The 18,732-nt window shown below is 34.6% G+C and overlaps 1 protein-coding gene across 3 annotated transcripts in view; it reads left to right on the top strand.

Annotated features, from left to right (window-relative positions):
• LOC142326459 (uncharacterized) overlaps positions 1-14,321 on the top strand; it is a 65,013-nt gene extending 50,692 nt beyond the window's left edge. For all 3 annotated transcript variants that reach the window (XM_075369009.1, XM_075369006.1, XM_075369008.1), the window contains 2 exons: positions 6,403-6,619; positions 13,993-14,321. In XM_075369009.1, coding sequence (XP_075225124.1) covers positions 6,403-6,619; positions 13,993-14,321 — 546 coding nt within the window. The remainder of the gene's footprint in view (positions 1-6,402; positions 6,620-13,992) is intronic.
• Positions 14,322-18,732: the final 4,411 nt, after the last annotated feature.

Here is an 18,732-nt window from a genome sequence, read left to right as displayed (position 1 = left end):
ACACTGATACCCCATTTTTTGTTTGGTTACCATGCTTTCCTTCTTGCAGTATAGCTCTACAGCTATACAACTTTTTTTCTTTTTTTTGGTCCGCAGAGGTGGAGGAGTACCATTTACATACTGAGTGTCAGGCTTGCTAACAGGTTCTGCAAGATGTTATTTATGCGTATGTGTGCCTGTGCTCTACCGACTAAACCTCCACTCCTGGATTCCCACCCACCCCTCTAGAACTGCTTATGTGGCATTACTTCAGATGGGGGGCAACGCACAGTAGTAGTGGGCACAGAGTGCCCACGACTTCATTGCACCAAGACAATCCCCATGTGCCTGGGGGACCCTCTAGGCACTCGGCCGCGAGCCTGTCTGGCCCTGCACCCTCTGATGTCTCCTCCCCCTACGGGATTCTTCTTCTGCTCTCAGTTTCACCATCAACTTCCTAGCAAAATTTTCCATGGTTTTCCAGCCTTCCACTCCATTAATCAAGACCCACTGGATGTCTTCAGACAGCTCTGTAGCTGCCAAGAAAGTAAAAATTATTTGTGGCAGGGAAGAATATAAGGAAAACAGTATTAAGAACTTCCTTCCCCATTAAAATGGATGAAAGTAAAATCAAAGGTCTGTTACACAAGTAAAAAAATAATGAATTTCTCAACTCAGTTTTTAAGAGATAAAGTAAAATTTAAATCTGTAATACGTTAAAATAAACATGCAATAGTGTATATACAAATACATGTTATAAAAGAAATAAAGAAGGTGGGTTAAGAAAGGATTTCCGACAGCTTTAATTATTAAGGTATGTAATTAAAGTTGTAAAGCAAATTTTGTTTGTTTTAAAAAATTTAAACAATTGGTTTATTTTGGCCACATCATCACGTAGAATATCAACATTAATTATTATCTATGATATTTTTATGTATTATCTCTAATTTTATTCAGAGGGTAAGAATTAATTCCTTTTGATGTAATGTTATTTTATTTCTCTTTGAATTCATGATAGTTCTATGTAATAGAATTTTCATTTTGTTACAAATTGTTTATGTGAATTATATTAAATTGTTTGTTTTAAAAATGGATTCACTATTATTCAAGAAGATTCCCCTTGCTTGGTTAAGTTCTGTACACAAAAACTCAGAGTCACGGTCAGCCAGGCTTAACTCAGACTCTGTAGAACTCAACAGCAACTACAACCAGTAGCTTGTGAGCTTTTTTTACCACATCTGCCAATACTTTCTTTACTGAATCAGCCGACTCAAAACTTGTTCTCTTAAACACAGATTTTGCTTTACAAAAATGTTTGCTTTCATATGGTGCCAAATATGATGAATGTTGGAAGATGTTCCAATGTAGTAATGTGTTTGTTGGTCAAGAACTACTTATCGGAAAGAACTAATATGGAAAAGTGATTTCACTTTTCCATATTTGTATGGAAATACAAATATTTTCATACAAATATTGTATGAAATTTTGTTTATTGTTTTAAAAGTATATTTAAATTATCTCTGAAAATAGTAGAAACTAGTTTTAGCTTGTAAGTTCATTGTTGTTAGCTCATTAAAAATTGTAAATTTTGTTTTTCAGTAAAACAATTTTCCCTTTTTAAATTTTCTAGGCCACGTTTGGAATATGTAAAACAAATTGTTAGGGATGTAGGATGTAGAGGGTATACTGAAATGAAACGACTAGCACTAGATAGGGAATCTTGGAAAGCTGCATCAAACCAGTCAAATGATTGAAGACAAAAAAAAAAAAACAATATTCCATAAATCTGTATTTGTATTTTTTTTTGTTGTCTTCAAGTCATTTGACTGATTTGATGCAGCTCTCTAAGATTACCTATCTTCCAACATACCAGTCGTTTCATTTCAGTATATACCCTACATCCTACATCCGTAACAGTTTTTTTTTTACATATTCCAAATGTTGCTTGCCCACAAAATTTTTCCCATCTACCTGTCCCTCCAATATCAAAGCGACTATTCCAGGATGCCATAGGATGAGGCCTATAAGTCTGTCTCTTCTTTTAGCTGTATTTTTCTAAATGCTTCTTTCTTTATCAATTTGCCACAACACTTCTTCATTTGTCACTTTATCCACCCATCTGATTTTTAACATTCTCCTATAGCGCTACATTTCAAAAGCTTCTAATCTTTTGTTCTCAGGTACTCTGATCATCGAAGTTTCACAAGCTACGCTCCAAACTGGTGTTATTTGTCTTAATTCAATTATATGTTATTTTTCTGGTTAACATGGTTCTTTTAAAATTATGTTTTTTTGAAAAATTAAAAATTTTTTTTGAAGCTTGGAGGGTCATTTTTTGGGTTTGCTTATGGCAGCAAAAACACTAGGGCTGGCCCTGTTTCCAAGTTTTGGTTGTTTTTATTTTAGTCTTTCTTTCAGCTTCATCAAAACTTCTATATAATAATGCTAGTTCACTGCTGTGCCTTCTTTAATCCATTCACCCTTTACTTAAAAAAACATAATGAGCATACGTTTGAATTTGGACTGTCTTTGATGAGCTTCTTCATTCTTGTGGTGACAGTGTTTTGCAGTTCATTGACTAATTTTTTCTCATGGTCGTCCTGCAAGATCCAAGTTTCATCCAAGTGATTATTTTTTTTTAAGTTTGCATCGGCATTAAGTTGCTGCATGTATAAGCCCAAATTTCCTTGCAGCATCTTTTTAATCTGGTGAGAACTCTAGGGACAAATGCTTTTTCATGTTGAGATCCTTACATAAAATTTGCCTCTTACTGTCTTTGTCAGTGTTCACAGTTACAGTTATTCAGACGTTGAATTGATTTTCTCAAACAATCTGGCTAATTTTTTCTTTAGTCGATCAAGTGGGGAAGGTCATCCAGGGTGTTTATCATCTTCTACATTCCAATGTCCTTCATTGAATCTTTTTGCCGCTCAAATGCGTGTGCATGAGACATGCAGCAGCCCCTTCCCCGTAAGCCTCGGTAAGCAATTGAAAACATTCTTTTGGTTTTTTATTCAATTTTACTAAAACTGTTTAATTGACATGCCAACCTTTAAGTTTTAAACCCTAAAATCATTCCAGCACATAATAAAAAACACAACTTCAATTAACAATGATTTGTAATTGGCCGAATGACTGAAAGTTCTGATATTTGTCTTGCAGGCTCAGGTATGTCCAAGCCCTCTGCCAAAGAACTCACAATTAGTTCTCACTACTTTCTCTAAGAGTTTTTTGTTATTTAATAGATACACTTCATATAGCTTTGCAATATTTTAAACACATTGTAAATCACTACTGATTGAACACATTTTGCAGTTTATCATAAAAATTATTATTATTATGTATAGTTTAATGTGGAAATACTTTAAAACACCTAATTATTTTTAACTACAGCAAACACACACATATATAAATATATGTAAATTTATATATAAATACTAGCTGACCGGCAGTGCCTTGCTATTGTTAGATTTGAGTATATCTATAGATTAAATGAACATAATTGAAAGTTTGATAAAACATTAATATAAAACTCAGCACTACATAACATCCCCTTTCTTCCCTCTTTACATCTTCACCCCTTCCCCTCATTTCATTTCCCCTTCTTTCCTTTTTTCCAAAAATATTTCTTTTCACTAGTAACTAATATATATTTTGAATATGAAACAAATTGAACCGTAAATACTATTTTTTTAAATATCTTTACCCCAGCACCAAGTAGCGGATTCACTTTTGCAAAAATATTTCTTTTCACATAACTAATACATATTCTGAATATCTGAATATATATATATATATATATATATATATATATATATATAAGATTATTATTTATTTTGTCTTTAAATTCATGAAATTTTTAAAATCAAAAAGTATCAGAAATCTGCATTATAATTAAAAATATTTGCGTACTGTTGTCTGTATTATAATTTATGCTTTTAATTTTAAACAACCATTTATATTTTTAGTTTAAGTTTAGAGAAATATAATATTTAAAAAAATTGAATAGGAATGTCTATTCAGAAAAATCAAAAGATTTTCCTTTTAACGTATGAGAATAATCTTCCCTTTTTTTACAGAATTTAAAAAAATAAAATATAAAGTAATTTATAAATAGTATAAACATATAATTAGTAATAATATTGTAAAGAAAACATTTTAACCTTAAAATAATACTGTTTAATGTCTTCTAAAAATGAAAAAAATCATGTGAAAAAATGCTGGAAAAGGTAATTTAAATCGTAAAATTTTGTTTTACAAGTATTCATTCTAAATAACAAAGATGCAAGCATACAGTAGTTTATACGAGGGTTATTTTTTTAAGGTCCGATCGGTTGTGAAATAAAAACCCGTACAAAAATTGGATGAACCTTTGCGCATATGTTGCGCAGCATCTCTAGTATGGCCTTCAATCATGCCGCGTCACTTCATTTAGTTCTGAACACACAGCTAGCACGTAGACATGTTTACAATAGCATCTCCCGCCGAGTGTGAAGTGCGTGCGGTAATTCGATTTCTTCAGGCTGAGGGGTGTAATGCAGCTGAAATTCATAGACGAATAAGTAATATGTATGATGAAACTTCAATGAGTGACAGCAAAGTGTGACAATGGTGCAGGAACTTTAAAAGCAGGACATACAGATGTTCATGATGAAGGAAGTGAGTGTCAACCGATGATCTCGTTGAGCGAGTGGATGAGGTGATTCGAGAAAATCGTTGGTTCACAATTTCTGTATTGAGTGATTTGTTTCCTGATATTTCAAGGTTAGCTCTACACCATTGTGAGTGAGAGACTTCAGTACCGCAAACTGTGTGCGAGATGGGTTTCCAAGATGGTGTCCAACCATCACAAAACAATGAGAATGGATGCCTCCCTAACGTTTTTCCAGCACTACCACAATGAAGGAGAAGATTTTTTGAACAAAATTGTCACAGGAGACGAGACATGGGTCCATTTCGAAACTGAAGAAACAAAAGAACAATCCAAACAGTGGATGCATTCTTATTCTCCTAGTAAACCAAAGAAGTTCAAGTGAACCTTCCCCAACAGAAAGTGTATGGCTACTGTGTTCTGGTACCGGAATGGAGTTCTCTTGGTGGAATTCATGGAAGGTGGCACAACTATCACTGCAGCCTCATACTGCATGACTCTTCAACGTCTACGAAGGGCAATTCAGTATAAGCGGAGAGGAATGTTGACATCAGGCATTGTCTTTCTCCATGACAATGCTCGGCCGCACACTGCAGCTGTATCAAAGAAGCTCCTGCAGCGTTTTCGTTGGGAAGTGTTTGATCACCCACCATACAGCCTGGACTTGGCTTCATCCGATTTTCACCTCTTTGCTCACATGAAACGCCGGCTAGGAGGACAACATTTTGTCACAGACATCGATCTGTAGACCAGTGTAGAAACATGGCTGAAAACACAGGCAGCTCCATTCTATGATGAGGGTATTGGAAAGTTGGTACCACACTACAACAAATGTCTAAATCGAAGTGGTGACTATGTAGAGAAATAGCGTAACAATGTAAGTACTTGTTACTAATAACAATTTTTTTATTTTCACTGTGGTTTTAATTTCATGACCGATCAGACCTTGAAAAAAAAATTACCCTCGTAGCTCAGAAAGATAAATTCCCACATTATTCAATAGACTATAGAGTGAATGTTAGCATGCATAAAAATGTTGTGTCCATACTCATTACAAAATATGTCAGTATAAATTCTTAAATTTATTAAAAACTTAAATTTATTTGCAGCCGCTAGATGAACTTGATTTTACTTTTATCTTTATCCTAAAATGTTGAAGGAGAATTTCTGATAGCAAGAGTGTGTGGGTAAAAATATAGTTATGAATGAAAGATATTATAAAGCACGGCAAATTAATTTAAAAGAATTTAATTCTTATTGTATATATGTATTAAATTACACTGCCACCTCCCATTACAATTTCATCAAGCTGTGTGGCAGCACAGTAGTATAACATCTCTGCTTTTCATCTGGGCGATATCAGGTTTGAATTCTAGAATCATTTATCCATGAATTCTAAGGCTTGACGTTTATCATACAGTATATAATTTCCATACCATATTCTTATGCACAAACTTTGACAACTTTATTTGATAATTAATAATTGGTGAAAAATATTATTTTTTGATTAGATTGAATCTAACCAGTTTTATCGTCGATTATGCAAAGCCTGCTCAGTACCGGTTACATTTATTATCACTAAATGATATCAGGTAGTGGATTGGATTGAACATTTATCCACTTAGAAGCTAATATTATCAAAATTGAAAATAAATTTTTACATTACATTTATTATAGATTTTATTTGGTATTTCATAAAGACTTTTTTTTAAGTTTTCACTTTGTTTTGGCTTGTAAAGCAGAATTATTTATTTGTTTTTATATTTTTCCAGGATCAGCAGTTAAGGTTGCATTTGAAAAAGGTGCATGTTAACAGCGGCAATTATGCATGTTCATTTTGTGATGCAGTATTGAAACACAGGACATCATTGCTTAGGCATATCAATAGAAAACATAATAGTAGTAAAAATAATGCGAATCTAACAACTGAAAAGACAGTGTCAGATAATAAAAATTGTAATAATGATTACAGTGATAGTAATGGTAAAGGTAAGCTTGAGGTTTTCTGCTAACTTATAATATGATGTTGAATTCTGTGATAATATAGTTTTTAATGTCTCAAAAAACATGTTTAGCGCACTATATATTATTTGTATTTACATATGAGGTGGTATAAAGAAGTTCTGAAATTAGAACTAAAAATCAAAAGAATGATGATGTTTTCTCCCAAAGAATGTCCATTACAGATTTCAGTTATGTTTGCATATATTCTTTAGTACCTTTCAGGTTAGATTTAATTTGAGAGAAATAAACAAAGTCAAAGGGCATCATCAGGAAGTATGGAGTGCGTGAAACAATTACCACCCTGTTTATTATCAAAGACTGCATTGTTTTGAGGGAGTATGTCATATGCAACAGCCAATTTTGGTTTTTTCAGTTCTGGTTTTTTTCATTATGTATTTATTCTCTGTAACAAAGGACGAACAAATTTCTGATAAATTATATCCTAAGAGTTTAATAATAGAACAAAAGTTCACTTCGGACCTGTCATCCCTCTTCGGCCTTAGTGATTGTGGACTCTACTGGCTTTGAAACACGGATGCTATTCAAAAATTTGTGTTTAGCCTAAGAAATGTTCTTTGAATTGCTGACAAAGCATTTTGAAAGTCTCAGTAAAAAGGTTCATCCAAATTTGATGTAAGCTATGTGGATAAATCAGCTGTCACAGACTAAGAGTAATTTGAGATAGTAAAATCCTATGTACTGGTTGAACACATACACTCTTGGCAGACTGACTGAGCAGACTTGAGAGTAATTCTTCTTCAGTTCATTATAAATCTCAGTCATTTGAACTTTCTGGTACCCCATTATACATATATTAAAATGAAAACTGTAAATAAATAATACTAAAATGAAAACTATATTTTTATACATTATGTTATTTGCCTCTCAGCACCAGATAGGATAATACTGAATTTTGGTGTTTAGGTAACAATTAAAATCATAAAAATGAAGCAAAGGCCACCATAGGATCAAGATATGCTTAGATAACATTCATGAATGTACATTCAAATGATTATTATGTATTCATAGAAAATCAATAAAAATAATAATAATAATGTAGATGTGTTAATGATACAAATTATTATATATTATATTGTAAAAAAGATGCTACTCCTTAGTAGTGGTATGAGCACATAGACCATACAATTGACTGGTTGTCACGTTACTTTGTTCCGACATTGAGTGTTTAATTATGTTGGCTTTTACTTGAATTAACCCTTTTTGGCAAATTAACTCTTTTTCACGTACCATGGTCGTTTGGAAAGTTCTTCGCCTGACAAAGAAAAACAAGATTTTTCAGAGATTTTTTTTCTTTCTTATAACAGTCACTTTTCAATCTGATTCATTTAGATCGATGACATTCCAACTTTTTATTACCCTCAGTATAATGAGGAGGATGAAATGGGAGAAACAATACTGAGATCTGAATTTAAGAGAGCATTAAAAGATTTAAATGGCAGAAAGGCTCCTGGAATAGACGGAATACCTGTAGAATTACTGCGCAGTGCAGGTGAGGAAGCGATTGATAGATTATACAAACTGGTGTGTAATATTTATGAAAAAGGGGAATTTCTGTCAGACTTCAAAAAAAGTGTTAATAGTCATGATACAAAAGAAAGCAGGGGCAGATAAATGTGAAGAATACAGAACAATTAGTTTAACTAGTCATGCATCAAAAATCTTAACTAGAATTCTATACAGAAGAATTGAGAGGAGAGTGGAAGAAGTGTTAGGAGAAGACCAATTTGGTTTCAGGAAAAGTATAGGGACAAGGGAAGCAATTTTAGGCCTCAGATTAATAGTAGAAGGAAGATTAAAGAAAAACAAACCGACATACTTGGCGTTTATAGACCTAGAAAAGGCATTCGATAACGTAGACTGGAATAAAATGTTCAGCATTTAAAAAAAAAAATAGGGTTCAAATACAGAGATAGAAGAACAATTGCTAACATGTACAGGAACCAAACAGCAACAGTAATAATCGAAGAATATAAGAAAGAAGCCATAATAAGAAAGGGAGTCCGACAAGGATATTCCCTATCTCCGTTACTTTTTAATCTTTGCATGGAACTAGCAGTTAATGATGTTAAAGAACAATTTAGATTCGGAGTAACAGTACACGGTGAAAAGATGATAAAGATGCTACGATTTGCTGATGATATAGTAATTCTAGCCGAGAGTAAAAAGGATTTAGAAGAAACAATGAACGGCATAGTTGAAGTCCTACGCAAGAACTATCGCGTGAAAATAAACAAGAACAAAACAAAAGTAATGAAATGTAGTAGAAATAACAAAGATGGACCACTGAATGTGAAAATAGGAGGAGAAAAGATTATGGAGGTAGAAGAATTTTGTTATTTGGGAAGTAGAATTACTAAAGATGGACGAAGCAGGAGCGATATAAAATGCCGAATAGCACAAGCGAAACGAGCTTTCAGTAAGAAATATAATTTGTTTACATCAAAAATTAATTTAAATGTCAGGAAAGGATTTTTGAAAGTATATGTTTGGAGTGTCGCTTTAAATGGAAGTGAAACTTGGACGATCGGAGTATCTGAGAAAAAAAGATTAGAAAGTTAAAAATCAGATGGGTGGATAAAGTGACAAATGAAGAGGTGTTGCAGCAAATAGATGAAGAAAGAAGCATTTGGAAAAATATAGTTAAAAGAAGAGGCAGACTTATAGGCCACATACTAAGGCATCCTGGAATAGTCGCTTTAATATTGGTAGGACAGGTAGAAGGAAAAAATTGTGTAGGCAGGCCACGTTTGGAATATGTAAAACAAATTGTTAGGGATGTAGGATGTAGAGGGTATACTGAAATGAAACGACTAGCACTAGATAGGGAATATTGGAGAGCTGCATCAAACCAGTCAAATGACTGAAGACAAAAACAAAAATATAATGCAATTTGTATAACTGCAAAATAGGCGGTTTTCTCAGATTTGACCTCATCATTTAAAGTGAATCTTATCCAGAGAGCCATTTCTTCAGGTTTAAGAAGAGGAAATCATCACTGGTAGCCAAATCAAGTGAATACAGCACATGAAAGCGCATATGTCATGGAGTTGCAACAATTTACCAAGAGAAGTAGATTATCATGGTGGAAGAGCACTTTCTTTTGGGCCAGATGTGGACATTCAGCTTGAACAGCACCCACTTTTATCAGTCTAGTTGTGAAGTGTAATATGGTGATGATCCTGACTTTTTCAGGTCGTCTATGAGCTTCACAACATGAGAATCCCAGAAAAGCCCGTGACTTTTCCTGTAGATGAAATCTTTTTTAATTTCTTTGGTACATCTGCTCCCACCCACTCTTTGGTCTCTGGTGTGTCATGATTAATTCATACTTCATCTGTTGTTATAAAATTATGAAAAAACTAATAAAAATTATGTTTAAATAAGTCAAAGTTGTTTAAATAAACAACCTTGAGAAGGTTCAGAAAATTGCGTTTTCATCAATTGCTAACAAATGTGGCACCAATTGCGCGGAAAGCTTTTTCATACCCAGAATCGTGTAAAATGTATCATTGTGAATCGTATCATGGTGTTTGCATTGTCAGAAAACTTGCATATCTGTAGTCAGCAATCATTTAATACAACATTGTAGACTTTTGTGATGATTTTGTCAATCGCAATGATTTTGAATATCCTTAGCATTCTCATCTTGATAGATGTACTGTCACATTTTAATTCAGCAGCCCACTTTTTTATTGTCACAATGAAGGGGAAAATCCTTTAAAGTGGAATCTAGGTATTTTTATATGTTTATCAGTGTTAAACCTTTTAAAACAAAGTACTTTATAATACTTGACCTTCACTTTTATCTATTTTTCAGAAAATATCTTGTTTAAACATTTTTTCAGAAAATAACTTGTTTACTAAAGATCATGTTACCAAGAAGACTGAAGCTTGGCATCCCCACTGGCCTAGCCTCTGCAGCTTTTCTTCTCACTATACACTGGGCTGCAGAACACATTGCACTATACATGTATACTACACCAAGATCACTCCACCAAAAACAATCTTGTGAAAAGGCCTCGATTGGCTTTGTTTGACGAGGATGTCAGTAATGTAGAAAAACAAGGCAAATTGTAAAGCAGCCCATCCACAGATTAAGAATGTTAGATTCGTTGTTATGTGAAATACTCAGGAAGATGGCACCTTTACAAGATCTGTCTCGCCCTTCCTGATCAACAAGGTAATAACAGGATGATGTGGCTCACCAAAGTACATCAAAAAATTAAATAGATGGATCAATATTGATTGAAACTCATAACCATGAACAGAGTAGGTCTCTCATAACGCGTTACTAATATGGGCAGTATATGGACAGGCTAATATGTGGCACGGTGTGCCACAAACTTTTAATACCAGCCAGGGAGTAATTTTTTGCAGAGACCTACTTCTGGAGCTGGATGTAACAGAGATAGCTGATGAGCTTCGAACCCAAGAAGTTGTAGATGTGAAATGTATGATGAAACAGAAGATCCACACTTTCTCTTATATTAATGTTTAATCTTCTGATACCACCAGAGGATTAAAGTGGGTTACTACCTGTTGGTTTGGGTACAACCATTCATACTCAACCCGCATCAATGTTTCAAATATCAAGGTAATGGTCACACTGCAACATCTTGCTCGAAGACGGAGATCTATGTTCGATGTGCTAAGGAAGGCCACAAGACATTAACTGCCATGAAGATAAAAAATGTGCGAACTGCAGTGGTTTACCTGCAGCCCGCTCCCAAGATTGCCCAACTTTTAAAGAAAAGGCAATTCTCAAAATCTCTACCAAGCAGAAGATATAATTTCCGGCTGCACACAGAGAATACAGAAAAACAATTAACTCACGGAACCTGGTTTAAATCAGATGTATCTTTTTCCACTGCTGCATCAAACCAAGCTCCCACAAATTCAGGTAATCAGCAGTGTGCATCCCCCAATGAGCATAAGAAACTTGTTCAGATATTATCTGATCAAATTGCTTCACTTACGTCCACTATCTCAGAGCTGAGGAAAGTGAACAAAAAGTCGTTGGTCACAATTAGTGAATCCAATTTTAGGATCCCTCTGAAACTCCCTGTCCCCAAAGTTTTATCCGTGCAGGCAGGAATAATCACAGCTGGCAGTAAGTCATCATCCACTAAGTTCACTGTTAAGGGAGCCCCAACAATTACCCCCTCTGGGATGTTATCTACGTTTTCCCATTCTTCAAAATATCCTCCTCCATCATTTCGTGTACTGGAGGATATGGTTGAGGAACTGCCCGACTCCAGGGCATCGGATTTCCTACCATCAAAACTACAAAAAAGAAAAACTGGATCACATACAATTGATTTTTTATATACTTTCCTAAATTCTGTATCTATAACTACCTTTACTTATGAACACTACTCATGGAACATTAGAGGTCTTCGGTCCCGCATTGAGGATATTAAGATATTGGCGCACGTATATGAACCACTAATCATGTGCTTCCAAGGAACGCATGTACAACAAAATGCAATAACACTCAGAGGCTATTTTTGTGAGAGATACAACTGTCTAATAGACAGCAGGGAGAGTGGTGGAGTTGCTATTTTCATGCGGAATATAACTTGCCAAACTCTGAGTTCAGTGCTCTAGAACTGTCAGTTGTCCTCACACAAATCCCATTGCTGTTAATAGTAGGAGACTTCAATGCCCATTATATTTCCTGGGACTCATCTTACTGCTCCTCTTGAGAAAATATGGTAAATAGAGTGAGACAAGATTTGGACCTTTGTCTGCTAAATGACGGGTCGCACACACATTCATGTCCTTATCATCTGGTACATTGTCCATACAACATCGACCTCTCTGTATGCTCGCCGAGTTTACTCCCCTGTCTTAATTGATCTGTTTGTGATGACTTTCACGGCAGTGATTGCAGGCCAATTGTTATTGCTTTTGTTGTCGACCACGAGGTGAAAAGAAGGCCACAGAGGTGGATTGTTAAAAAGGCGAATTGGAATGGTTACCATAAAGCCTTCCCATCGCAGTATGATGGTGGCGCCAAGATCCTTGATCAACTTCCCTCTTTTACATCAATGATACTTGAGAATACAAATAGATATATTCTGCAAACATCAGGAAATCCTAGATATCCTTCTGTTCCTTGGTGGAGTGATGATTGCCAAATCGCTGTTAGCAAATGACAGCAGGTACTGCATACAGTATGGCTGTAGTAGATAACAAATTTCGGCATGTTAAAGGTTCTGTGTTGCCATGGGGCTCCACGTACATTCATCGTGAGGAAGTGGTCCTCTGCCGATTAAAGATAGGACATATGAGGGCTACTCACTGGTATTTGATGTCAGCAGTAAATGCTCAAGTATGCGTACGATGCAACTGCTGCTTGACTGTGCACCACATTCTTATGGAATGCATACGTTATGCGGCCTTGCATCATAAATTTAAATTGCACAGGAATTTTTGTCAAATCCTGGGCAACCACAAAGAAGTTTTGGACCGAGTGTTTTTTTTCTCCAGAGTGCTAATATTTTACGTACTTTTTAATAGTGTTTTTAGATTTTTATTTTACAATAGTATACATCTTTCTGTCTAACTTATTTGTTTAAGTTTTTTATTTTCTTTGTTTTTAATATTTTCGTTTGTTTTGATTTTGGGTGATGATGACATACAAATGTTTTTCACCAAAAAAAAATCAAATTATGTTTACAAGATGCAACTTGTATGCATCTAAAGGATCATAAATATCCTAGTCATTTGGTCAAACTGACTCATCTCTTATGTCAGGCTGAAATGAACAACCCTAGTATACATCCAAACCGATCTTTCTCATTGAGCAATGTGTCCAAATATAGCTATACAAACTTGATGCTCAAAAAAGCCTTCTTATTATTATTATTATTATTATTATTTATTGTATATGATGCAGTTAATTAAATTTAGTTATAGTATTGTCTGTAGATGTCAGTACAAATCATTGTAGTCATTTCTTTACAATCACCTGAAACTTGTTGATTGCATCATTGCTATGTTTTGTTTATATTAACTGTCTGTTAATCGTGTTTTTATAAGTTGTGCGAGACTGTAGTATGTATGTTATTGAGAAAGCATCACTGCTATCTTTCATTTAATACCATCGATGTTTGATATAAAAAAAAATCATGCACCCATGTTCTAGCAGTAAAAACTTATAGTTTAGTATTTTTAAATCAAAATAAACGATTTAATTGAAAATGTGAGATAAGTTTTTGAAAAATAATCCAGTGTAAGAAATTCATGCTGAAAGTTATTATTATTTTTGGTTAGGATTAAAATGTTTATTACTATTTAACTTGTATTTTATACTTATATTTGTTAATGTCTAGGTGGAGATATATCATCTGATGTTTTGCCAGCGGTACAAGAAACACAGATAAATATTAATACTACAGAAAATACTGCAATAACATCAACTAATACGGCTACAATGACTACTGCAGCCGGCTCACTGATGACTTACATATTAGAAGATGGCACAATAATACAATCTGTACCGGATACTGTGGCAACAAGCAATACAATTATAGATAATGTTAATGACTGTAATAATGATAAAACAAATGATTATTTGTATTATATTCTAACACCATCATCAGCTATTAGCAGCAGTATTTCTAACAGTAATAATGATTCCAATATACCGAGTGTTCAGTAAAGTTAAATACGTTTTGTAATTTATTTCAGCCCTTAGCCTTTTATCTAGAATTATCATTCGTTAATCTATGATAGCAATGATGTAACAGTGTTATATTATGGTGAACTTTATTAAGGATTCCAAATTTCTATACTCATTACAATAGAAGGACCATACAGTCAGAGTTAGTGGTTCTCTTATTTAAATGCTTTCCAATGTAACTGTAGATGTATAGAGTTATCAGTCAATTATAAACCACACTTTTCTTTTAACATATATTAGTCCAGAATAACAATACAAAACATATTTATTGCTTTTCTATGTAGTTTTACACATTTTCACCAATGTGAAGGAAGCTTGTGAATACCTTCTAAAAATCTGGAGGATGTGTCATGAGCCAGTTGCACATGAATACCGCTATTTTGTTGTCTTTCTAGAATTTATGTACTCCTAGGGTTTCCTTCAATGGTCCAAACAAAAAGTAATCAATGGATCATTAATCTGAATTGTACGGGGAAATTAAGAAATAAATATCATAGTCATTTCTTCATATTTGGGTCTCTGTGTCAGACCTTTCTGAACAACCCTGGTATTTCCTTACATTTTTCAATACTGAAATTGTTGTTTATTTTTTGTTTTTTTTTGTTAGAAGTGGTCATAATGAAATGAAAAGTTCTGAAAAAGCCTTGACATGCAAAAGTTGACCCAATTAGCATACTTTTCCTTATAGTATACTGTACTGTGTGTGCATCTTTCTCTCACTTTCCACGTGCATGCACGTGTTGTGTAAGAATGTGTATATATATAATAAATTATAGAATTAGATCACCACACTATCTATAAGAACTCAGGAAGCAGTGGTTCCCAAGGGAAGGGACTCTCAAAAATCTAAAATGGAAAGGGTATGGAATTGTAACAAATCATTTGAGTGCTGAAAAAAAAAATTTTGACTTTACAAACTTTGAGCTACAGTTCCCGAACCAAACTGGTGGTTTAAAGTACAAGCAAGTTACTCTTTGTCACACAGGATATATTGGATTGTAAGAACGCTGATTTTGATTCCTCTTAAGATCATAATTATTAGTGAAGAAAGAAAGCTCCTTGGTTTTGTAGGGTATATCTCAAAGGCTGTCGCCTCAGTCATCAATGGAAAAATGGGAATCTCTAAAGGTTTTACTAAACTAGATTTTTTTCTTCACCCTGCCTTTCAGAGCCGGATCTGCAATTAAGCATAGTACAGCTCCGGGAGGTGCCATTGCGTCAAGAAGCAGGAGAGAGGGGCAGTGGTGGACTCGGCCATGCCGTTCCCAACCACCCCATCCTACAACTGGGACTCGGTCTTTTCAGCTCAGGGTATCAGGAGTCCACAGACTTCCTCACTGCTGTCCACCTGCGAAAACACAAACAGAAAGCAGCTCCACCCAAGGCTGTCCCAACCCCGTTGCTTCCCTGTTCGTTCTTTTTTTTCATTATCCCCGTTATAAAACCTGTTATTGTTTTATAGTTCGATTCACTGGCAAGCATCACTTATATGATGCTACTTGCGTCATGTACCCCTGTGACCGCAGTGCATGCACATTGTTCATCCTCCCATCTTGAGCAGTGGAAGACGACATGCTCCGGTGTGTCGGTTTCGCCACAGTATAGGCAATTCGGATCATTGGCCCTTCTCCAACTGTGAAAATATGCCCAGAAGGCACCATGGCTGGTCAACTATGTGAGCCAGAAGTTTAGCTCACTGTACCCCCCTCCTGGACCATGGCGCTCTCTGTCGTATAAGATGTTATGTCTTTGGTAGACACAGCCCATCTTGCTTGTCAATCTTCTAGCGTTGCATTGAATACTGTCTCTTTGGTTTCCCCTAGATGAATAAGGGTAATCTGATGAAAATAAGCTCAAACATGGGTAAATTACTCTTGGCTTTAGGACTTCAAAAATGTGCTGCTTCATCTTCACTAATTTGCAATTTTTAGCCAAAATAATACCACCATAAATACCAAAAAATGCTTTCCACAAATGTTTTGAGGACTGGAAGATGCTGCTGTAAATGTGTTCAAATCTGATGCACCACAATATCAATATAGAAGAATAAATAAATTCTTTTTGATAAAAATTCAAATTTTCATTAATTTTGTATATATAAAACTCATATATTAAAACTATCATCCACCTAACCCATTGATTCCCAAAGTGGTCCAGGTGGACCCCCAGGGGTCCACGGGAGACTTGACAGGGGTCTATGTTGGCTTGACAAAAAAATGGGGGTTCACAATTCGTAAGCGGGGGTCCACGAAAATTCATCTGGTTTCGATAGTGAAGAACCTAAAATGTTGGCTTGACTTTGCGTATCAATCTAGTAGACAGATAATGTTTTGAGAAGCTCAGTGACTGTTACTTGTAAAAACTTGCATATTCCATATTCAGTACAACGAACGTGTCGAGACTTGCAAAGCGCCGCCGCTGCCGTCCGCAACGCTTGTTCAGACAGGATGAAATACGACTTGTGGTGTGTGTGCTAGCAATCTTGCATGAACTTGTTTGATTCTTCACTAATATAAATACGATTGCCAAGGATAAACGTTACTCATTTGTTTCCGGAATTTCGAAAAGAAAAGTAAAGTGAATAGATGTTAGCGTTTGCCAGTGTCGGAAAAAGTGCTAAGTACTTACCTGCTTTTTTGTTATACTTACTTTTATTTTATTTATTGTTTATTTATTTATTTGACAATTTATTGTACACGTCAGTAAACAATAAATGCACAAATTACAAAAAATACGTAGGTACAAAAGGCAAGGCTTATTCCTAAAAGAAATCTCTTCCGTTTAAGGATTTATTAATTTTTGGTCTAAATTTTTTTTCAGATATATAAAAAACTATTGGAATCGACTTAAAAACTGATACTGAACATATACCATTTCCCGGTTGTAACCCTTATTCTGTAACACGTTGTATATTTTTGTAAATTGTTCCTGTCTTTACATACTCATATTGTGCATCAAAGTAATAAATAAATGATTAAAATCGCAGAGTTGTGATATCAAAATATTGGTTATTTAAAAGTATTTTCTATCGAATTTACAGAAATATATCAAAATAAGAAATATTATCAAAATGTAATTAATGAAAAAATGTTTTACATCACATTAAAATCGGTTCAACCATTTTCATAAAACTTTATTATGGATCTTACCAATTTATTGCTTTTAATAATTAGAATCAGTTTGCCGCTGGTACTTTATTTCATGACAATAATTAATTAATCCTATTCTGTTAAAATAGTCATATCCTGTTAAGTAAGACCGCCTTGAGATTACTAAAACAAAGTTTTTTTTTTATTTAGCGGTAGGTAACTGATACAAAACATGGCTGAATCTAAGAAGAAATGTTGACTGAAAAGTGTTGATTATTTAAAATTTGGATTTCTTCCATCAAAGGCAGACAAGCGATTGCCTATATGCCTTTTGTGCAGCAAAATTTTGAGCAATGACTCTATGAAACCATCGAAGCTTGAAGATCATCTAAGAAGGTGTCATCCTGATAAAATAGGTAAAGATTTGAAATATTTTCAAACATTGAAGGAAAAATATGAAAAGAGACCTACCATGCACAGTATGTTCGCTTCAACGTCTGAAAGTAACGATGATGCTTGCGGGCATCGTACAATATTTCATTACTTATACCAAAATCTGGAAAACCGCACACCATTGGAGAACAGTTAATTTTACCCGCTGTTGAAGAGGTTTTAAAAACAGTTCTGCACAAATCTCCATTTGACATACTCAAAAGAATTCCTTTGAGTAACAACTCTTTACAAAGACGTATTGATGAAATGAGCTCTGATATTGAAAGTTTCATGTGTAATTATCTGCAAACAACTCATTTTTCTATTCAACTGGACGAGTCAACTTTACCTGGTAATGAAGCATTATTATTGGCATATTTCGATTTGTTATGGACGAAGAAATTCATGAAGAGCTACTATTCACGAAAACTTTGGAGGCGGACACTAAAGGTGAATCAATATTTAATGTCCTGAGTGATTTTTTAACGAAAAATGAATTCTATTCACAAACGTCATTTCGGTGGCAACAGATGGAGCTCCTGCCATGGTCGGGCGATATCGTGGGTTTATAAGCCATCTTTAAAGAATTATACCAGAGGTAACTGCAATTCACTGTGTCATCCACCGACAACACCTAGAAGCGAAAAATCTGAGTGATAGATTGCACCAATCGCTTCAACGTGTAATTAATGCTGTTAACAAGATAAGAAGCAATGCATTGAATATGCGTTTATTTGCCCAATTGTGCGATGAAAATGATGAAGACTTCTAATGATTGCTCTTACACATACTGAAGTACGCTGGTTATCGAAAGGTGCATGTTTAACAAGATTTTACTCACTTTTTGAATCAGTTTTAGAGTTTCTGGA

This window comes from Lycorma delicatula, chromosome 6 (assembly GCF_047948215.1).
Source record: "Lycorma delicatula isolate Av1 chromosome 6, ASM4794821v1, whole genome shotgun sequence".
NCBI classification, from domain to species: Eukaryota; Metazoa; Arthropoda; class Insecta; order Hemiptera; family Fulgoridae; genus Lycorma; species Lycorma delicatula.
The sequence above is the reverse complement of the archived record's forward strand: the minus strand, read 5'-3'. Positions and strand labels throughout refer to the sequence as shown.